General features: G+C 37.6%; 1 protein-coding gene across 1 annotated transcript in view; it reads left to right on the forward strand.

Annotated features, from left to right (window-relative positions):
- Positions 1-24590, forward strand: part of PARD3B (par-3 family cell polarity regulator beta) — a 1146588-nt gene that overhangs the window by 544313 nt on the left and 577685 nt on the right. The window contains exon 4 of the mRNA XM_062190191.1: positions 775-884. Within this exon, the coding sequence (XP_062046175.1) occupies positions 775-884 (110 nt within the window). The remainder of the gene's footprint in view (positions 1-774; positions 885-24590) is intronic.

Here is a 24590-nt window from a genome sequence, read left to right on the forward strand (position 1 = left end):
AAGCAGATTTTCTTTGAGATTTTTCTCCATAGTGGCCAATTTTGTGTGAAACAAGTTATTTTAGTCCTAATTGCAGTCAGGATAGTTAGGCTGCTGGCTCTGCTAAGGCTGAATTTCATTTGAACTTTCTCATAGCAAGATCTTTTTTCAGAATTTAATAACGGAGTCAAATATTTAATAGTGGAAGCTTTCATTAAATTAAAAAGAAATCAGGATGTATTTTTGGAAGAACTAACTTATTTTCTTTATCAGTTTTATCTACTTTAGGAGAAATAGAAGAGAATGGAACCTCTTTCTTTTTGTATTTAAATAGACATTAATGGTATAACCCCAGCAAATAATTGATTTCAGTATATACCATCAGTCAGAAGATTTAGGAAGCACCAAATGGCAATAATAACTCTACTTCTAGCTCTACTGCACTGACTGTGTGAACCTCTTCATTGTCTATTGGATAATCCATTTTTTAAAATACTAACATACATTTTCTGGATCAGCATTTAGATCACATACTATCAACTTTTGCATTGCCTAATTGGTACAATTGTTTGACTTAAAATGTGAGTAGGAAAAGATGAGATTTGAAAGAATTTTTTCCGTGTGTCTTTGAATCAATAGATGATAAAAGATCATTAAATGGATTAATTTACAAGTATCCATAGAATGTTTTTACATAAAAGCATGTTGTAAAACTTTTAATTAAAGTGTATTGTGGTTTGCACTCTCTTCCCCACAGTGTTCCTTTGACCTCTGGCCTCTTATTTTATCCCGCAGGCACTCCACTGCTGGTGAGGAGGAGCAGTGACCCATCACTGGGGCCACCTGCTGACGCCCAGCCAAGCGCTTCATACCCTGGTGGCCAGAGTCTGAAACCTGTTGTTGCAGTAGGTGTCCTGCCCTTTGCATTTCTAATGAAAGATCAAAGTGCCTTGCCCTAGACTAACCAGGACTTGGCAGTCTTGAATAAGTTGATAATTAGATAGAAATATTTTGATAAGATGCACAGCAATCATTATAATAGGTAACATGAGTTATTAGTAGTATATAGTTACAGTGGTAGCTTTTATTTATGTAGTACTGATTGTGTGCCCAGCACTGTTGAAAAGCTTACATGAAGTCCTGTAAACGTCTACATCAAGGTAAGTACACACTTTTATCTCCATTATACTGAGAATGAAATTGAGGCAGAGGCAGGTTTAGTAATTTGTTTAAGGTCAAATGGCTAGTAAGTGACAAAGCCTGGAATTTAACCCTGCTGACCTGGATCCAAAATTTTAAGCTACACAACATACTGCTTCATTTCCCTCATCTCTGTGCTTAGTTATGGTCAAATATAGTGTTTATTTATTTTTGGTATGTTAACATTACGTTTTGCAAAGCCATACCAATGTGTATGGTAATGCAGTTTGAGATTGCCAATGCCAGGGGCATGAGGTACTAGTATTGGATTTCTACAGCTCTGCTTTCAAACTGGAGAACAGAATTATATAACTACTATACTTACAGCAATAGGTTAAGTGGAGAATGATTTTGTGAAAAAATGATGCACTCTTTCTATCTGGAACAGTGGGATCATTCTGCTAAATCCTCCCTTGCTTTGAAGAACTGTAATCACTTCATCTGTTCAAATGCCTTAAGGGTTAGATTTTAATGAATGGCTAAATGTCATTGCAATGGGTGATCTTCAGTGACATAAACATATTTATAAGGCTTCGCAAAGGCTAGTGTCTTTCCCATTTTCAGTCTCACTATCTATAGCATCTTAAGAAAAAGACAACATTTTATAGGTATGGAAGGATGCTGAATGAGTTAAATAGTTTCTCCTACTTTGGTATATTCTTATAAAGAATTAGGACCCATACCTATGAAATAGGAGTCACCACGCCAAATCATTGGATATTTACTAATATGTTTGTGGCAATATGTTGTGATATTTTTTTCTTAAGAAAGCAACTATCTTAAAAGTTTTTAAAATATAATGTTTTCTCACTCTCCTATTTAAAACTGTATCCATTTAAGGAAATACATTTAATGGAACATTGGTTTAATAAAAATCAGGTGTGTGTGTTCTGCTTTAATGATGTGTACAAACAAAACCAGTATGTGGTATGATTTTTTTTTTTTTTTAAATCCTCATTGATTGGGACCATGTTAAGCCTAAATGTATTGCACTGGGGGAAGAGATAAACTCTGTGAAGTGAGAAAAGAATTGCATGAAAGGGAAGAATCACACTCAAGTGCTGACTTTTACGATGTCTGTCTATCCTTCAATGAGAGTGTAGTTGATTAATGTGTCACCAACATTGGCATGCAAAAATACACTACTGCTTATTTCTGTCTCTGTCATTTACACTCTGTGCTTAGACCCAATGAAATGACATCAATATTGGTTTCCCTAAAGGAAATGAGGGTTCATATCTTTATGATAGATTTCATAGTCTCACAAGAAAATACCATCTATGATTTCCAAGTTAGTATATGGGGCAGGGACATACATTATTGCTAATAAAGGTGCATGTCTGAATCTAAGAAGAAATGCTGGACCTAAAATCCTTGTACTTCGTCCAAATATGAGTTGAATCCTAATATATTAACAGTAAAAAGGAAACATATAATTCCTCCTTTCCTCACCCACTGTTTTCTCTATGAATGTTGAAATACAGATCTGAGAATCAAAGAGTAGACTCTGGCCCTTGCCTTGTTGTGGAATAGCAGCAAATCTTAGTTTCATGCTTCATTGTATAAACATCTTCATAAATACTTTATTCCTTGATGTTCCAAGGTGTAGACATTGTGTGTTATCCATCTTTCTGTTTCTTAGTGCTCAGTAGCCAAGTGCATGAATGGTACTCAGCATATATCTTTTGGACATAGTACTGCACGACACATAAAACTCTGGGAGAAGTCCTACAGGAATCAGTAATTAACCAGCCTGCCATTTAATAATTAATCTCATCCAACCATTTTCTGTGCTCCCCAGAAAGAAGCTACTAGGTAAATATCTATCTGCTCTGGAAAGAGATAGTTTAGCCCTGGCATGGGACAGATAGTTTAACTGCCCTACTGTGTAATCAGCAGATAAGGTTTGCAACTAAGATATTTAGGTATGTCTAGTTTTACCTAGAAGAAAAATAATGACTGTGTGTATTATAACTTTATTCATATACTTCTACATACTTGTGGACTATTTAGAGCTATGCTGTCAAGTATGATAGCTGCTAGCCACATGTGGATATTGAGCATTTGAAATGTCTGATCAGAATTGAAATGTGCTTACATGTGATATACACATTGAATTTTTAAGACTGAAGCATGAAGCAAGTTAATGTAAAAGTTCTCATTAATAACTTTTGTATTGACTCCATGTTGAAATGATAATAGGTTTGGCATGTTGGGTTCAGTAAAATATATTAAAATTACATTCACCTGTTTTTTTTTTTACTGCCCCCCCCTTTTTTTACATGACTGCTAGAAAATTTAAAAGCATGTCAGTAGTTTGTATTCAGTTTTTATTGGACAGTGCAGCTCTAGACTGAAGTAAATTGGGTGTAGCATTAACAAAACGGTCTGAGAACCTCAGGGGATGATCTTTGAGCTCCACATCATCTCTTGGGTGACAGTGTGATTAGGTTTGCCTAGGGCAATCCTGCTTCATACCACTTGTTCTGGCATAATTATGAGTAGTGTCCCCACTAACTCTCAGAGATGCCCATGTATAGATGATAAACCATGTGGTACTCTATATATAGTCCTGGTCAATTTTGTTGTTTGCTCAAAGAGAAGAAAAGCAGTCTTTCAATGAATCCATGGGAACATAACTGCCACCAGTCTTACAGTGGAGCACACAGCAGTAGGAATTTTGTGTAACAAGAACTTAGGCCCCGGAGTACGGACTCAGAGACTTCAGATTCTTTGGCGTCTCTCAGATTCCTTAATTCTACTTGATATTTTCTTCACAACTTCATCTACACCGTGCTTGATTCCTGTGATTTGATGAGTGAAGATTAATACAGAGAATATATGATAATGTAGCCATATAGCAACCGATATGAAAAATAATTGCTTAAAAAATGTTTCATTGCATTTCAGTCCAGTATCCAAGGGAGGGGGAAACAATCAAAACTTCCATCTCTTAAGGAGAGCGTTCTCACATAAGCAATTCACTTTGGCAGGATCCCAAATGGATTATGCTTAAGGAATGAAATTTGCTTATAACACACAGCATAAGAATCTGAAAGGTGAATATTTGACACGTTTGATTATGTGGAAATATTACCTTTAAAACTACAGTTGACCGTTATTTTTAGTTGCACTTCATTAAGCTTACCATTGAGGGGAGAGTTTTTGTTGATGCCCAGATACATGTTTTTTTCAAAAGTTTGAAATATTTCACTTCTTTTGTGAGTGGTTGTGTCATTAAAAATTGGTTACCTAATGTGCACTTTCAGATATGTTGGAGTTTTAAAACCAGCTTAAGTTAAAGAAATCAGTTTCTCTTCACGCTTCAAAGTCTCTATGTAGTGAGAATTCACCAAACCTCAGTTATTTATAACTAAGGACACCATCAGATAAATAGCACAGAAATCCCCTTCATTTTTCATAAATCTACCCAGTTACCAGAATATTATAATGTTAACAAGCAAATAGTAACGGCTGTTTATCTTTCAAGACGATAGCAACTTCAGTTCTGCTGAGTGATTTTGAATTAAAGAAAGGGGATCCTGGGGACAGGATATTTTAGTGAGAGTCTGCTGATTGAAAGTCTTACCTTCCTTTTCCTGATTGTAACCTGGTGTTCTTGGCCTGAGGGCACTCCATAAAACCAGGTCCTTGAAATTGATGTTCCCAAATTTGTGGATGGAACAGAACTCTAAAACAGATGTGATATTTTTCTTAATATCCGGTTAACTACTATGGTTGTTTTGTGTTTTAATGACTGTTTATAGTTTTCAATTTAACCTCAAAGGCAAATTGATCCTGTAGGGTGAGTAAATTAAAAAGTGGATTCCTGAACATTATGATACTGCTGTTCTTCTCAGATAGTAAATGACATTGTTAGCTTTTAAACAGTTACTTGTCTTACATTACCAAAATAATGAAAATGCTGGTCTGTCCATGTCTATACATAATTTTTTTTTAAAAAAAAAGCTGGAAATACCTGGGGTTGTTAATTTGGAAGTCCATGGATGGGCTTCAGCAGGTCTGTTAACCCTCTGAAGGTTATATTGTATGGGAAGCATGCATGTTTATTTCATGTTTACTATCACTTTTCAAATTTGAAAAGAACAAAAGATCAAGAACCACTGTTTTAGGGGCTAGCTACCAGTTTCTAGAATATGAAGAATGATACAGATTAAGAAGTAGAGAATTGGGGCTGACATTATGGTACAACTGGTTAAATTGCTGCTTGTGACACCAGCATCCTATGTAAGAGTGCCAGTTTGAATCCCAGCTGCTCCATTTCTAGTCCGGCTCCTTGCTAATGTGCCAGAGAGAGCAGTGGAAGATGGACCAAGTACCTTGCCCCCTGCCAGCCATGTGGGAGAACAGGATGGAGTTCCTGGTTCCTGGCTTCATCCTGGCCCAGACCTGGCTGTTGGAGCCATTTGAAGAATGAATTTGTGATAGAAGAATTAATTTTTCTCTCTCCCTCTCTCCCTCTCCCTCTCCCTCTCTCTCTGCCATTCAAATAAACAAATCTTTTTTAAAAAGTAGAGGATTACCACTCCTTTCTTTCAAATATGTATTGAATAACTAGTGTTATTTCAACATACTATATTATTACTGTTTCTATGTATCACATACTATATAAATTCAGGATTTTAAGATGAACAGAAAGAAGTTTTGTGTGTGTCTGCATTGAGAAGCCAAAAGTAACTATTTAGTCAAAAGCAACACAATTGTTAGCAACCTGGACTGAGGGTAAAAGGACCCGGATGGTTATAGGAAGACAGCCCAAGGAGGAAATAGTTCTAGTTATCCAGCATTTTCTGCTACTAGAAGTGAAAATATAGTGTCACTTGAAGGCTTTGCTATTTTAACACAAATATAGCAGCATGTAGCTACCATAGAGAAAATATTTCTGATGAATATCAGCATTCTCTTTGTTTCTGGTATATAATATGATGGAGTGCTACTTTGAGAATTCCCCCCTCTTATGGCTGTATCTTTCATGTATGTTGCATAGATTCAGATTTTAGTCAATGTTGCTCCTAGATTAAACTTTCTCTGATCCATGAAAGAAGTCATTGAGTTGTTACTGAGAAATGTTAAGTAGCTTGGCTATTAGGATTAAAGTGATTCAATTGCTGCTAAGATGCCAGGACTTTTGGAGGCACGTTGCTGACTATCCAAATACAAACTGAAAATCAGCCAGCATTCTGAATGACTGAGTCCTATTTTCTGTCAATTAGATGTGCAATAAGGGTACAATGAAGTGAAAATACGGGAACAGAATTGTAGGGACCGATGTATGTTTCAGGAAAGGATATATCCATTGTCTGCCAACAAGAAGAGATAGAGGCTGAAGAGCAAAAGGGAGGGAAAAATAACATGTTATATTTAATTGCATTATTTAGAGATACTGATGCCTACAAAAGGTTTTTCTTTTTTTTCTTCCTCCCCACACAGTGATTTAATAATAGTCCTGGTGTTTGTAACTCCAGCTGTTCACGCTGTGTGCTGATAAGACCAGAGCTTGGAGACACATTGCAACCATGGTTTTCATACGGCTTTGTTTTTAAGAGATAAAGCTGCCATCCAATATTTCATGGGGCCAAATGTTTACTTCGTTTGGCAGTAACTAACTGCTTAATTTCTGAAACAGTTATGCCTGTTAAGAATCGAGTTCAGGTGGGGAAAATCCAGAAACCCCATTTATTCTGCAATGATTTTTTTAACCATGTCTTACAGAAGTTTATAAAGCAACTCTGGGTTGTCTGAATGCCTGCACCATAACTAATCAAGGGACCTGAGAAATGTGATCCCTCTTCAGGGATGTCTTCCCTCATTACTCTCCTGGGGTCTAGTCCCAAACTGAAAGTCTAAACGATGGATCATTATTCACAGGTCATTTCAGAAATTTGAAAGGTACCATGGCATATCTTCTTTAGCTGGTTAAGCTTGATCTGTGCATAATGAAAATGGAATGCATTTTGCCTTCATGTCAAAATAAATGGATTAATCCTTTAGATGTCCAAGCCCTCTGCTCTGTGCCATCTGGAAAGCCTAAGACATGGTTCCTGTCCTCAGGAAACTTACAACCTAGTCATAAAGAGCAGATCTGAAGCAGTAAAACAACCCTGGCAATCCCTAACCATGGATCAGATTAGCAAGTAATGCATTTCTACCAATCAAAGGGACTTTGCCTTCTCTCTGCCCTTTAATCTTTTCCTGTGTCTGTTCTGCCTCTCCCACCCTCGAAGGGAATTGCCATGAGAAGAGACTCTGTTAGTTCTTATCTCCCTGAAATTGAATTGCTTGTTTACATGTATGCATTTTTGCAAAACTGTAAGCTTCCCAAAGGCATGGGCCAGTTTGTTCATTTTTATGTTTAAGCCCCCAGTTACAGGGCTTGGCATATTAATAGACTTTCCTAAATATATGAATCAATAATCAAACTTTTTATTTTTGGGTAAGATACATTCAATTCAGTTTTTAGCCAATTTTAAGTAATTTTGTGAAAATGTGTACATTACAAATGAAAATGCATGTATTCATGTGTTTCAAAATTTTTATACCAAAATAAACTTATCTTTTCATTTCCATTTTCAACAAACTTTTGGAAGCACCCTCATGTATGAATTGGATTAAGAAAGTTCCTTTTAACATGCTTTTTGCTTCCCAAATAGTTTCAGCTAGAATTTTCTGCTTTAGGACAATGTGTTACCTATTTCTTCAAGTTGTCAAGGATAGAAAGATGTTTAAGCGTAATTTCTCTACTTGGAATTAAAATGTGCATTGGTGGCTGAAGTCAGCAGTTTAAATTGTGAGAACTACTTCATCTTTTTACAAGTCTAGCAATGACTTCTGCATAGAAATTAGTTATGAGAAAGACCAGAATTTTAGGATGAAAACAAACCTTGGTAATTCTAGTTAGAAACCATTATAAAGCTGAATTTTTAAGTGAATCTAATGCCTGAGCCTAGACTAGAAATTAATATGCATGAAGTGTAGTCAATCATCTGGGTTCTATTTCTTTGTCAATAAAATTGTCAGATTCAGAATTAAAAAGCTAGTAAAAGCTTAGTGGTAATAATGCTATAGTGTTCTAATAACTGTGTTCAAAGAATTTAGAAAACTCTTGATTATAAATTTCTAGAAAAAAGCTTAATGCCAAATACATCTAAATATCTCTCTTTCTAAATTTTTCTCCTATTTCATCTTTTAGAAGTATTTGTGGGGCCACTGTTGGGGCATAATGGGTTAAACTGCTGCCTGCTGTGCCTGCATCCCTTATGGGCTCTGGTCAGAGTCTCTGTTGCTCCACTTGCAATCCAGTTCCCTGTGGATGCTCCTGGGAAAGCGCTGGAAGATGGCCTAAGTCCTTGGGTCCCTGTACCCACACTGGAAACCCAGAAAAATCTCCTGGATCTTGGCTCCGGGTTTCTGTCTGGCCCAGCCCCAGCTGTTGCAGCTATTTGAGGAGTGAACCAGGGGATGGAAGATCTCTCTCTGTATATCCTTTTCTTTCTAACTCTGCCTTTCAAATGCATAAAATTAAATTTTTTTTTCAATCTTTTTGACAGGCAGAGTGGACAGTGAGAGAGAGAGACAGAGAGAAAGGTCTTCCTTTTGCCGTTGGTTCACCCTCCAATGGCCGCCGCGGTAGGTGCACTGCGGCCGACGCACCGTGCTGATCCGATGGCAGGAGCCAGGTGCTTCTCCTGGTCTCCCATGGGGTGCAGGGCCCAAGCACTTGGGCCATCCTCCACTGCACTCCCTGGCCACAGCAGAGAGCTGGCCTGGAAGAGGGGCAACCGGGACAGGATCGGTGCCCGGACCGGGACTAGAACCCGGTGTGCCGGCGCCACAAGGCGGAGGATTAGCCTAGTGAGCCACAGCGCCGGCCTAAAATTAATTTTTTTAAAGAAGCATTTCTGACTTCAGTTATTTACAAAACTAGAAAAAGATGCAACAAAGAAAGAGAACTATAGACCAATATCCCTGCTGAACATAAATGCAAAAATGCTCAACAAAATACTAGTTAATCAAGTTCAACAACACATCAGAAAGATCCTTCACCTGGACCAAATGGGATTTATCCCTTCTATGTAGAAGTGGTTCAACACATGCAAAACAATAAATGTGGTAAGTTACATTAACAAATTGAAGAATAAAAACCATTTGAATATATCAATAGGTACAGAAAAAACATTTGATAAAATACTAAATCCTTTTATGATTAAAGAAAAAACTTCAGCAACTTTGGTATAAAAGGACAATTTTTCAGCATAATCAAGGCAAAATATGACAAATCCACAGGCAGCATCATATTAAATGGGGAAAAGTTGGAAGCATTTCCACTAAGATCCAGAACCAGACAAGGGTTCCCACCTTCACAATTGGTATTCAATATAGTTCTAGAAGTTTTAGCCAAGGCCATTCGGCAAGGAAAAGAAATCAAAGGGATACAAATTGGAAAGGAAGAAGTCAAATTATCCCTGCTTGTAGATGATATGATTCTACATATAGGGTAACCAAAAGGCTCCACTAAGAGATTATTGGAACTCATAAGAGAGTTGAGCAAAGTTGCAGGATATAAAATCAGTTCCCAAAAATCAATAGCCATTTGTATATGAAGACAATGCCGTGGCTGAGAAGGAACTTGTAAGATCAGTCCCACTCACAATGTCTACAACAATATTTAAATACCTCAGAATAAATTTAACCAATGAGGTGAAATGTCTCTACAATAAAAATTACAAAATAAATAGAATAAATAGAACACATGAAAAAATGGAAAAATCTTCCATGTTTGTGGATTGGAAGAATTAATATAAAAATATTCATAATACTGAAAGCAACTTGTAGATTGAATGTGATCCCAATAAAAATAACAATGACATTTTTCTCAGATTTAGAAAAAAAATGATATTTAAATTCATATGGAAACAGAAGAGATCCCAAATATCAAAATCAATCTTAAACAACAAAAGCAAAGCTAGAGGCATCACAATTTCAGATTTCATAATATATTGCAGGGCAGTTATAATCAAAACAGCCTGGTACTGGCACAAACATAGACATGTAGACCAATGGAACAGAATAGAAACTCAAGAAATCAATGGATGCATCTACAGCCAACTAATCTTTGAAGAAAAAAAAAGCTAAAATCAATCCCTGGAGAAAGGACAATCTCTTTAACAAATGGTGCTGGGGAAATTGGATCTCTACATGCAGAAGTATGAAACAAGACCCCTACCTTACACTTACACAAAAATCAACACAAAATGGATCAAGTATATAAATCTATTACTTGATACCATCAAATTATTAGAGGCGAACTTTGGGAAAGCTCTGCAAGACATTGGCATGGGCAAAGACTTCTTGGAAAATAACCCAGAAGTACAGGCAATCAAGGCAGAAAAAGACAAATGGGATTATATCAAGCTGAGAAGCTACTGCACAGCAGAGGGAACACTCAACAAAGTGAGAAGAAAACTAACAGAATGGGAGAAAATATTTGCAGGTAAAGGATTAATATCCAGAATCTATAAAGAGCTGAAGAAACTCAACAATAACAAAGGACACAATCCAGTAAAGAAATGAGCAAAGGAATTGAAAAGGCATTCTTCAAGAGAAGAAATGTAAATGGTCAATAAACACATGAAAAATTGCTCATGATCCCTAGCCATCAGGGAAATGTAAATTAAAATAACAGTGAGGTTTTACCTCACATCATTTAGAATGGCTATCCTACAGATATCAAGAAAAGAATAAATGCTGTTGGGGATGTGGAGAGAAAAGTACCCTAATACACTGTTGGTGGGAATGTACATTAGTATAGCCATTGTGGAAGACAGTCTGGGGATTTCTCAGAAATCTGAAAATAGATTAACCACATGAACCAGCCATCTAACTCCTGGGAATCTACAAAGGAAATGAAATCAGCATTTAAAAGAGTTATTTGTACCCCCATGTTATTGCAGCTTGATTCACAATAGCTAAGATTTGTAATCAACCCAGATGTCCAGATTTAGGGTCTCTTTTTCCCATGTGTATTTTAGCATTATTTTGTCTAGATGTGAGAAGAATGTCCTTGGTATTTTGATTGGGATCACATTGAATCTGTAAATTTCTTTCAGAAGTATGGATATTTTGATTATATTAATTCTTCCACTCCATGATCATGGGAGATTTTTACATTTTTTATTTCTTTTATTTCTTTATTGAAATTTTCATCATAGAGATAATTGACATCCTTGGTTAAACTTACTCTGAAGTATTTAATTTTTGTAGCTTTGTGAATTGGATTGATCTGAGAAGGTCTTTCTCAGCCATGGCATTGTATATACAAAGGCTATTAATTTTTGTGTGTTAATTTTATATCCTGCCATTTTACCAAACTATTTTATGAGTTCCAGTAGTCTCTCAGTGAAGCCTTTTGGTCTCCCATATATAGAATCATGTCATATGCAAACAGAGATAACTTGACTTCCTCCTGTGATGTATCACATTGATTGATATGTGAGTGTTGAACCATCACTGCATACCAGGGATAAAAATCCCTCGTCATCTGGGTGAGTGATCTGATTTGTTTTTTGGTTCAATGAACTAGTATCTTGTTGAGGATTTTACCAAACTATTTTATGAGTTCCAGTAGTCTCTTAGTGAAGCCTTTTGGTCTCCCATATATAGAATCATGTCATATGCAAACAGAGATAACTTAACTTCCTCCTTTCTAATTTGCATCCCTTTGATTACTTTTCCTTGCCTAATGGCTCTGCTTAAATTTGCAGGGCTATATTGAACAGCAATAGTGAGAGTGGTATCCTTGTCTCATTCTGGATGTTAGTGGGAACAATTCCAACCTTTATCCGTTCAGTAAGATGCTGGCTTTGGGGTGGTCATATATTGCCTTGAGTGTTGAACAATGCTTTTTCTATACCCAATTTGCTTAAGGTTTTCATCATGAAAGGATGTTATATTTTATTAAATACTTTATCTGCATCTATTGAGATAATCATATGGAATTTGTTCCTTAGTTTGTTAGTGTGATGTATCACATTCATTGATATGTGAGTGTTGAACCATCACTGCATACCAGGGATAAAAATCCCTCGTCATCTGGGTGAGTGATCTGATTTGTTTTTGGGTTCAATGAACTAGTATCTTGTTGAGGATTTTGCATCTATGTTCATCAGGGATGTTGGTCTGTAGTTCTTTTTTTTTTTTTTGTATCTTTTCCTGGTTTATTAAAGAAGGTGGTCCTGGCTTCATAGAAGGAGTTTAGGAATATTCCTTCCCCTTCGATTGTTTTGAATAGCTTGAGAAGAAGTGTAATTAGTTCTTTAAATGTCTGGTAGAATTCAGTGAAGCCATCCAGGCCTGGGCTTTTCTTTGTTGTGAGGGTCTTTATTGCTGATTCAATATCTATCTTGATTATTGGACTGTTTAGGTTTTCTGTGTCTTCATGGCTCAGTTTTGGTAGATTGTATGTGTCCAGGAATCTATCCATTTCTTTTAGATTTTCTGATTTTTTGTTATATAGCTCTTTGTAGTAATTCCTTATGACTTTTTTTTATTTTTGTGGTATCTGGTCCATTTCCTTTTTCATCTGTGATTCTATTTATTTGGGTCCTCTCCCTCTTTTTTTTTTTTTTTTTTTTTTTTGGTTAGTTGGATCAATGGTATATCAATTTTGTTTCTTTATTTCTTTTATTTCAAAAAACCAGCTCTTTGTTTCACTAAACTTTTGTATTTGGGGGGAGGGGGAGGTTCAATTTTGTTTGTTTCTTCTCTAATACTTTCCTCCTACTAATTTGGGTTTTATTGTTGTTTTTATAGGGCCTTGAGATGCTTTGATACCTCATTTATTTGATGTCATTCCAATTTCATGATGTAGGCACCAATTGATGTAAATTTCCCTCTTAACACTTCTTTGGCTATATCCCATAAGTTTTGATATGCTGCCATCTTTATCACTTCCAGAAAAAAATTTTTTGACAGAGTGGACAGTGAGAGAGAGAGACAGAGAGAAAGGTCTTCCTTTTTCCGTTGGTTCACCCCCCAATGGCCGCTGCGGCCTGTGTGCTGTGGCACCGGCACCCCACGCTGATCCGAATCCAGGAGCCAGGTACTTTTCCTGGTCTCCCATGTTGGTGCAGGGCCCAAGCACTTGGGCCATCCTCCACTGCACTCCCAGGCCATAGCAGAGAGGTGGACTGGAAGAGGAGCAACTGGGACAGAATCTGGCACCCCAACCAGGACTAGAACCCAGGGTGCTGGTGCCGCAGGTGGAGGATTAGCCTGTTGAGCCACGGAGCTGGACATTTCCAGAAATTTTTATTACCTTTTTGATTTCTCCTATGACCCTCTGTTCATTAAGGAGCATATAATTTTTTCTCCATTCGTTTACATATGTTCTCAAGTTTCCTGAGTTGTTCATTTCCAGTTTCATTGTGTACAGAAAAGATGCATTTTATCATTTCATTTTTTCTTGAATATGCAGAGACTTGCTTTATGGCCTAGCATTTGGTCTATCCTAGAGAAGGTTCCATCCACTGAAGAAAATAATGTGTATTTTATAACTGTGTGATGAAAGATTCTGTTGATACCCATTATTTCCCTTTGGACCATAGCATAGATTAGTCCCATTGTTTCTTTGTTGATTTTCTGTCCAGTTGACCTGTCCATTGATCAAAGTGGGGTGTTGAAGTCCCCCATTAATATTGTATTGGAGTCTATTTATATCCACTAAAATTTGTTTTAAATAGCTGGGAGCCCTGTAATTGGGTGCATATACATTTATTATAGTTACATCTTACTGTTGAATTGATTCTTTAATCATTACATAGTGCCCTCTTCATCTCTTTCAACAGTTTTTGTGTTAAAGTCTGTTTTGTCTGATATTAGGATGGTTATACCTGCTCATTTCTGATTTCCATTAACATGGAATATCTTTTTTTCATCCTTTCACTTTCAGTCTTTCTGTATCTTTGTTGGTGAGATGTGTTTCTTGTAGGCAGTGAGTAGGTGTGTCTTGTTTTTTAATCCATTCTGGCATTCTGTATCTTTTAATTGGAGAGTTTAGGCCATTTACATTCAAGTTTACTATTGATAATTAAGGACTTGGCCCTGCCATTTTCCATAAATATTCCTACTGTTTGTTTTGGGTTCCCTCTGTGCTTTTCCTGGGAAATTTTCTGCCTTCACCTTCTTTCTATTGATGACTGTGTTCCTGTGTGTAGCACATCCTTAAGCATTTTTGTAAAGCTGAACAAATGGTGACAAACTTTTTCAATCTCTGTTTGTTATGGAAGATATTTATTTCACCTTCATTCATAAATGAGAGATTTGCAGGGTACTGTATTCCGGGTTGGCAGTTTTTTAATCTTAATACTTGGACTATGTCTCTCCATTCTATCTTAGCCTGTAGGGTTTCTGATAAGAAGTCTGCTATGAACTTAACTGGAGATCCTCTGAACATAATCTGACATTTCTTTCATACGCATTTTAGAATCTTTCCTTTATGTTTTACTCTTGAAAGTTTGACTACAATGTGTTGTGTTGAAGATCTTTTTTGGTCATGTCTGTAAGCAGTTCTATATGCCTTGTGTACTTGGACAACCCTTTCTCGAATTTGGGGAAGTTTTCTGTAATTATTTCATGAAAGAGACCGTCTAATCTGTTATGTCTTCCACACCTTTGGGAATTCTTAAGACCTAAGTGTTGAGTCATTTGATAGTATCCCATAAATCTCCAAGACTGTTTTAAATTTTTAAATTTTTTTTTATCAGACTGAAAAGTTTCCAAAGATTTGTCTTCTAACTCTTATTTTCTTTCTTCTGCCTCACCAAATCTGTCGTTAAGGCTTTCTACTGTATTTTTTCATTTGACATATTGAATTCCTCATTTCTAATATTTAATTTTGATTTCTCTTTAAAAATCTCAATTTCATGGGAAAACCTTTCATTTATGTCATATATAGATTTCTTTAATTCATGAATTTGCTTCTCATTGCTTCTGAGTAATCCTACGTTAATCTTTGGAATTCTATCTCAGGCATTTCATAAGTCTCTTCATCTTCACATTCATTCTGTCATTGAAATGTTGTTGTTTTTCTTTGGAGGGTCATGTTATTCTTGATTCTTGAATTTCTGTATTTATTTTTAGGCATTTGTGCAGATAATTATTTTTCCCTCTGATGGCTTTTATCTTTGAACTATGCCTCTGTGGCTTAGTGGACTCTCTGCTCTTTCTGTGATTATCCAGAGATGTGTGCTGGGTGTTGCCAGGGAACTCTGGTCAGTGCTCCAGGTGGGGCGAGTATCCAGGGTACACCCAGGTTGGGTGTAGTAGATCTCCTCTTGTTAACAGAAAGGGGGATATGATCATCTCCGTTGGCATAATCACACCCCCACCTCCTCTCTTTCAAATGATCATGACCTGAATGTTAGCCTGCAGTGGGTGCAATTCTCATCCATGCTGCCATATGAACCACACACAGGATCTGTGCAGTCCTCATTGTTAGCATGGATCCATTGCAGTGACCCACCACAGGCAATCAGGGAGCTTTGAGCATGTGGAGCCACTCAGATTGATTACCCAAAGACCCGGCTATACCCTGCACCCTCTCATGCAGTCACAGGGTTCCCACAGTCTCAGCACACAGGCTCTCACAGTCACAGGTTGCAGAGGATCTTGAACACCCCACTAGCCTGTCCCATCCACAGAGTGATAGAGATGTTCCCAGAGCCAGCTGCCTGTGGCTACTTGCCTAGGCAGTTTGAGCCCTGGAGCCTGTGATATGTTGAGAGGCCGGGGGCATCTCACAGTCCTACATGGGTGCCCAGCTCCCCATCAGTCCTCCCAGCCAGACTCAAACTTAGTGGGGAACACGGATTTTTCCCTTGGGTGGAATCCCTGGATCACATGCATGCACAGGAGCTGCTGGCCACAGCCCCTACTCATTTCATAATGTTGCCTTCTCCCTGCCGACTGCTGGGTGCACACACCCGAGCTGCTGCCACTGCTACTGCTGAGAAGATGGTGTCTTGTCCTGGCCAGTTGCTGGGCATGTGCACAAGAGCTTCCACAGTTGCTGCTGATACCCAAATTGGTGCCTGCCATCTCTCAGCTGGTTGCCAGGTGCCATTGTAGGGAGTATGGGGAGAGAGAATCGTGCTCCCCTTTTATTCTCACTCTGTGAGTACCCTATCTCCTTTGGGGCTCTGGGCTGGAGTCTCGGTAAGATCTCCCTCTGGCTATACTACCAGTGGCTCAGGCTGCTACAGCCCAATCTTCTGACTCTCTGAAGCTGGAGCTTTCTTCTACTCTCAGCTGCTTGGGTCATGTGTTGTGTCTGCACCTTCCACACAAATCCACATCATTCCTCTTTCTTCTGTAGAGGTTCTTTTCCATTTTAAGCACCAATAATCTCTTTTGATTGAACAAGAAAATAATAGAAATATGTTTAAGTACATATATACACAGGTAGCAGCAGAAAAGATTTCACAGGCAGACACATGCATACTTCATGTGTTTGGAGGGGATTTACTCCCTGAGTCTGAACACGGAAATGCAAACAGACATGTTACTCTAAAGTGGGAGTCAGGGGTATGGATCATATCTTTTCTGTTCTGATCTTCTGTGTTGTGAGTATTTAGTCATGATCAAGGTATGGAAGAAGATTAATTAGGGTTCACCTTACAATGAAGCAAAAGCAGTTGGTATTGTTAGGAAAAGGAAAACTTTTCCCTCCTTTTTTTGGAGCATTATGTTCATGCATAGAAATCTCTGCTGGTTCATTTTATTTTTTCTTGCAACATAAACTCTGATGCAGTACAAGTTTCTTTGTGGCTTCTGCTTTCAATATTGTCATAAAATGATGCTGTGCAGGCATTTGAAAGACTTTTCTTTCTCAGGAGGGTGGCCCCTTTCCTAATAGCTGTGCTATAAAATAGAATTCTGATTTAGATGAATCACATTTTAAAAGTAGCTACTGTGTGTGTTTTACACTTGTGGAAACATATAGCGTGCTCATAAGCAGCATGTGAGCTTGTCACCATAGAGCTTTTGATGTCTGATTAGATGATCACAGGGACATCTGGAGTGAGTTAGTTTTGAAGTAACTGGTGTGAGGCACTGGAGAATCCAAAGCCGTCTGCCAGACTTCAACCAGTGGGGGAAAAACGCTGCTTACAGCAGATCTTTCTTAACTTGAAACCGACTGAAGATTTTGGCTTCCACCTGGGTTTTACCTTTGTTCTGGCTAGAACTTCTTACATATTAGGCAAAGGATGGGCAAGTGGTATTTGTTGCAAAAGTCATAAAAGACTAACCCCCTTTAAAAGTAAAGGTAGAAACTTAGAAAACCAGAAGATAGTATTGTTTGATTTGCTTAAAGAAATTGTCTTTTTTTTTTCAGTCTTTATTTCAGTCACTGTGGCAATAACCCAAGGCCTTTTTATTTAATGAATAATAAATAATAGTTTTGATGTTCAGCTATGTTCTTATGAAGATCCAAGATAAGTAGATATGAAATACTTTTTAAGCATGATACCATAGTTTTAAAATACTTTTCAGAAATATATATATTTATCTGATCAAATTTTTATTTGAGTGACCTCATAAACATTATTTGCTTCAAATATATTGTTTAAAATATAAACATTGTTTGGTTTAAGTTTATAACATATCTCTTGTAATATTTTCCTAACATAAGGTGATTACTCATTGTTTCATGAAAAAAATTATGTCTAAATATATTTATAAAACTTGACCATATAAATGTGTGTGTTTTTGTGTATTGTATTTATTTGAAAGGCAAAGAATGAGCAAGCGAAATCATCTTTCCATTTGTTTACTTCCTCCATGCCCCCAAGAAATAGGGTTGGACCAGGCCAAAGATAGGAGCTCAGAAGTCAATCTGGCTCTCCCATGTGGGTGGCAGGGACACAGTGCTTGAGCTATTACCTGCTGCCTCCCAAGGTGCACATTAATAGAAGCCTGGAATTGGAAACAGAGCTGGAACTTGGACCCAGGAATGCAATGTAATGCAGGTGTCCCATGTCACATCTTAACTACCTACCCCACTGTTTTGTGCTTTTAAAATTATAGTCATTCTACTGAGTCTGAGGTGTTATTTCCTTGTGATTTTGATTCTCATGTCCCTAAGGATTAGTGATGCTGAGCATCTTTTCTGGTGCTTTTTGGTCTTTAGTTTATCTTTATAGAAATGTCTATTCAAGTCCTCTGCCTAGTTTTGAATTGAGTAATTTGTTTTTACTGTTGAGATTGAAAGTTCTTTAAGTATTAAGGGTATTAGACCCCTATCAGGCGATTTGCAAATATTATCTGCCTTTTCTGTAGTTTTGTGCTCTTGATTTTGTTCTTTATTAAACAAATTTAAAAAATTGTGAAGTCCAATGTGTCTTATTTTTCTTATATTGCCTGTGCCTTCTGTGTCATATCCAAAAACTCATTCCCATATCCAGTGTTATGGAAGATTTTACCCCATGTTTAAGAATTTTATACTTTCTGATCTGCATTTAGATCTTTTTTTCACTCCAAGTTAATTTTTGTATATTGTGTTAGGTAAGGGTCCATGTGACTATTCTGTTTTCCTGGCACTGTCTTTTTTTTTTTTTTTTTTTTTTTTACAGGCAGAGTGGACAGTGAGAGAGAGAGACAGAGAGAAAGGTCTTACTTTACCATTGCTTCACCCTCCAAGTGGCCGCTACGGCCGGCGTGCTGCTGATCCAAAGCCAGGAGCCAAGTGCTTCCTCCTGGTCTCCCATGCGGGTGCAGGGCCCAAGTACTTGGGCCATCCTCCACTGTACTCCTGGGCCACAGCAGAAAGCTGGACAGGAAGAAGAGCGACCGGGACAGAATCCGGCGCCCCAACCGGGACTAGAATCCAGTGTGCTGGCACCGCAGGCGGAGGATTAGCCTAGTGAGCCATGGTGCCGGCCAACTAGCACTGACTTTTAAAAACACTGTCCTACTTCTAATGTACCCTGTTGAAAATTATGTGACTGTGTATCTGAAGGTTTATTTCTGGGTTCTTGTTAGGACTTTTTGCAACCTAATCCAAGCCTATATACTTAGCTTCATCTCTAGCACAAGGTAGCCCACGTGTGCTTCTCACTGTTTTGCACACATGCCAAGTATGCTTCTGTGTCCTTTGGCTCAGCTATTTCTTTTGTCTGGCAAATGACGAACAGCATGTGTCCTCCTTTTCCCTGATGAATATCCCTTTATCCTTTTTTTGTAAAAGATTTATTTATTTATTTGAGAGGCAGAGTTATAAACAGAGGGAGAGACAGAAAGAGAGATGTCTTCCATCCTCTGGTTCATTCCCCCAAAGGGTTGCAATGGCCAGAGCTGGGCCAATCTAAAGCCAGGAGCCAGGAGCTTCATCTGGATCTCCCACGTTGGATGCAGGGGCCCTAAGCACTTGGGCCATCTGCCATTGCTTTCCCAGGCCATCAGCAGGGAGCTGGACTGGAAGTGGAGCACCCAGGACTCAAAGCAGCGTGCATATGGGATACCAGTGCCACAAGCAGAGGTTTAACCTACTATTCCACAGTGTCAGTCCTGTCCAGTTATCCTTTAAAATCCAGTGCAATCTTTACTGATATTTGCCCATCCCCCTCTGTTCCAGGCAGTGTTCACCACTTTACACTCAGAAAGGACTGGAATATCTCTACTGTAATTCTTTCCACCTTAAATTATCATTTTCTACATTGTATAAATCTCTTACTAGACCCTGAACTTCCTTTAAAAAATAAATCTTTTGTAAATTTTTATTTTGTTTATTTGAAAGACAGAAAAATAGCAAAGGGGTAAGGGAAAGGGAAATCAATGTTCACAGAATCATTCCACAAATGTCCACAACAGCCATGGATTGTGAGGCTAAAGCCAGGAGCCTGGAACTCAATCTGAGCCACCCACGTGGGTTGCAGGGCCCACAGATTTGAGCCATTATCTGCTGCCTTCCAGGATATTCATTAGCAGGAACTCAGAGTAGAGAACAGAACCAGGACTTGAACCTAGGCTCTCAAATATGGACTACAAGTGTCCCGAGTGAGTGGTTTAACCACTGCAGCAATCACCCACCCCTAGACTCTAAGGGTCTTGTGAGTGGCTTGAATTTCCTTGCACATACTCAGAACACAGCATGATGTCTAGAGAGTAGCAGCTGAAGGGATGGATTTTTCCAAGTTTTTAGAAAATTTGATTATATACAGATACTCCTGACTTACCATGGTATCACATCCAGATAAACCCATTGTAAGTTGAAAACCTCATAAATTGAAAATGCTTTTAACATACCTGACCTCCCAAAACTTGGAGACTAGCAGAGCCTTCTTTAAACATGCTTAGAACACTTACTTCAGCCTACAGTTAGGCACAATCATGTTACATAAGGCCTGTTTTGTAATAGAATATTAAACAACTTGTGTAATTTACTGAAAACCTGCATCAAAAACAATCACCTGCAACACAGTACCTTTCTAGAGCATCAGCTGTTTCCCTCTGCTGGCCCCAACATGCTATGAGAACGCATCCTGCCTTTAAGTAGCCCAAAGACCAGAACTCAAAATAGGATCTGTACTAAATGCATAATGCTTTCACAGCATCATAAAACCTAAAAATCATAGGTGAAATATTGCCAGTCAATAGATTCAAACATAATTTCTTTCAATAAAAACCTGCAAGTTCATCTTTATTGCCTCATTTTCCAGATAAAGCAGCTCTGGCTCAAACAAGGTAACTCATTTGCCTCACATCACATAGCCACTAAATAGTACTGTCAGAATTTGACTTCAAATCTGTCTTAATCCAAGGTGTAGACTCTTTTCCGTATACCTCTGAAATTGAATGTTAGCCTTAGAAGCAGCCTTTTCACCTGTGACACTGCTGTTTTTCAAATGCTTTGGGCGTTCTTCATTTAAAACTGCCTTCAAAGTCAGTTTATGAGCCCTACCTCCTAAAAATAAATAATTTCATCATTTTATCATAGCAATTTATTTTTCCACTGAAAATGATGTTCTATTTCAGGCCAAAGTTTATATTGAAGAGTAATCTCAAATGACTTGACTGTTTACACAATTCAGTTGCCTCTGTGGAAGGAAAAACATTTGCCATCACAAAAGAATTTAATACAGACCTTAAAAACCTTTAGGGAAGAAGAAATTCAGATCTGCTTAAAACAACAAAGTTTTATAATCATTCTTTGTTTATCTAATTGTCTAAAGCTTAAGAAACTAGGTATTATTCCTGATTCATTCATTGGTTCTTTTTCAGGCTAGGCAAGTATAATTTTGTACTCTGTAAAGAAGATGACAATTGTCTTCTCTCTTGGTCACAGTGGAATTGCAAGGTTAATGTCTTATATCTTGAGTATAGCATTTAGTAAACCATGAGTGTTTAATATATGTTAATAGTAGTGATAATAATGAATGTTGATAATTAAAGGTCTTTTATAATTACTAAATTTCTAATGTGGGTTAAATATAATTAAAGAGAAATGATTTAAAGCCATATCTTTTATGTTTACCTTCTTAAGAAACATCATGAATGTGAATCTAGTATTAAGAAATCCAATTATGATGACTTTTTCATTACGTTCAAATGTGAAGAAACATGCTTACTTTGCGGAAACTAGAAAAGTATCTGTTGAGTTGAAACATATGGTTATGAGCCACAAGGGACTTTTGCGACTGGAGCTTGACTTCTTGATGTTGTGTGTCATTATCATGGTTTTTCTCCATAATATTCCACTTGAATTCAACTGCAAGAGACAAGTACTTTCCTGGAAGCTGGATGCCATCCCAGAAAAACTGGTAACAAGCACATCAGCCTAGAAGGTCTATAGGAGACAGAGTTAGGAAAGGGGAAGTAGTCATCGTAATAATGACCCAGGAAATTCAGCTTCCTGATTTATTCTTTGAATTCAAATGCTCATAGAACAGTAGCAGCGTGAGTTGTGAACCACAAGAGTCAGCATGCTAAAGTGGTTAAAGATGTAGACTCTAAACATGACTGCCTGGTTCATATCTAGGTCTACAATTGATGAGCTGATCTTTTTGTTGTTGTTGTCGTTAAATATCTCCCTTCTTTTGGTCTTGCTCTTCTCATCTATAAAATATAATAATAATAATAAGAGTACTTATAGGGTTGTCTTCAAAAGTAAATTTATAATCATCTGTAAAAAATTTTTAAATGCATGAGGAGCACTAGATAGTTGAGTTAATAAATACATGTTTTAGGGGCCAGTACTGCGGCGTAGTGGGTTAATGCCCTGGCCTGATGCACCAGCATCCCAAATGCGTGTGGTTCTAGTTCCAGCTGCTCCACTTCCTGTCCAGCTCTCTGCTATGGCCTGGGAAAACAGTAGAGGATGGCCCAAGTCTTTGAGCCCCTGCACCCACGTTGGAGACTCAGAAGCTCCTGGCTTCGGATCAGCACAGCTCCAGCCGTTGCAGTCATCTGTGGACTGAACCAGAGGATGGAAGACCTCTCTCTTTGTCTCTACCTCTCTCTGTAACTCTGTCTTTCAAATAAATAAAATAAATCTTTAAAAAAATACATGTTTTGGAATTGCATCATACATAAAGGATGAGATGATGATAGAATAAGAGACTACAGAAGTAAGCTTGAGAGTGGTCCTTTAAGATACAATTTTATTTATTTATTTGAGGATCCAGAGAGAGAGAAAAAGGGAGCTTCTCCCAACTGCTGATTCACTCCCCAAAGTCCCAGAAAAACTGGTGCTGGACTAGGTGGAAGCTAGGAGTCAAGAACTCATTCTGAATCTCCCACATAGTTTGAATGTACCCAAATGTTTGAGCTGTCACTTTCTGCCTCCCAGAGCATGCTTTAGTTAGAAACTGAAATGAAGAACAGATCTAGGATTTGAACCCAGGAACTCTGATATGGGATGTGCATGTTCCAGGCAGCATCTATAACTTCTGTCCCAAATTCCCACCCCAAGGGAAGCCATTTTTAATATGGGACCAACATATTAGATGTCAGACACAAGGCACCCAGAGAACACAGGATTTCTGCCATCATATCACATGTTTGTTCCCGACTCAAACACGCTTTGCTGTGCTCACAGATAGAGCCAATTATTCCCTCCTTATTGGTTCACACTTGTGTCATGAACAGTGAGAAAGCTTATCATTTTTCTTTTCCTATGTGTTTCCCCACCCCAACATCCTCTAGAGTAGAAGTGCACTGAGAGTAGAGAATATCTTTTATCTCTGTCGTCCAGTGTTTTATGTGAATGAATGAGTAAAAGCAATGGATAAGCAAGTGGAAAGAGGAAAGCAATTCTCATATTCTGTCAGATTGGTCTTTTTGCAGGGAAAAGATTTTAAAGGCAGCATTTAAGTAAGAAATACAGTGGTTTTTAAAGGGTGATGTATAATTCATTTTTAAGTATTGAGCAAATGGAGTTGAGCATGAAATTTTTTTTATATTTTATGTCTTTATATATAGCACAAAGTAAAACACAGAGAAAGAATTATGCCATTTCTACATTTTTAATGTAGTTCAGGCTATTTCCCAACAAGTCACTTTTCTATTTCACTTGTTTTAAATATGGTGGCTATAGGATGGGTGAAGGAATTTGTTTAGAAATTATTAAGCACTGTCTGCCTCTGATCTGTATTTCCTTGAACATGTACTTAGTATATAGAGATATTTATAATTAAATGGAGATAATGACTATATAATCTACAAAAATCACCATTTTTCTGGATTGATAAATCTCTTTTGATGAGTACATGAACTAAAATTAGAGGCTTTGCACACATATGACTTATTCAATATTTGAATAAAATCTGGGGCCAGAAGCATTTAATGACTATCCATAAACTACCTTATATAAAATAATGAGTAGAATAGACATTCTACGAGTGCTTCTTGCTTCCATTTTCTCCATAGTTTCCATTGCTATTTATACAAATAATTTGTGAAACTCTACTATCTCCATTTTTTGATGCAACTAAACTCCATGTGAAAGAAGCCCCATGGGCAGAATTTTTTGTCCTATTATGCATACTTTAATTGATTTATTGTATCATATAACCTGAACTTTCTATTAGGAAGTGAGTATTGATTTTTGGTTTTAAAGTTCATGATAATTTTCAAATTGGTTGGCCAATGATGACATAAAATTATATATATATATATATATATATATATATATATATATATGTATACACACACCAAAGCCATGAATCTAGGCACCAGTTTCAGGATACAATTTTTCTGTTTTACTTTGGAGAAAAATCTTGTGTAGTTTTAGCTCTGTGCCTAATACTCAACTGATATTAGATCTGAAGACTATTATGGGAAATGAGGTCTTTGTCAGGCTGTGGTTTCCCACCTTTGACCATGTGGGTTTTCTGAAA

This window comes from Lepus europaeus, chromosome 1, assembly GCF_033115175.1.
Source record: "Lepus europaeus isolate LE1 chromosome 1, mLepTim1.pri, whole genome shotgun sequence".
Lineage (NCBI taxonomy): Eukaryota > Metazoa > Chordata > Mammalia > Lagomorpha > Leporidae > Lepus > Lepus europaeus.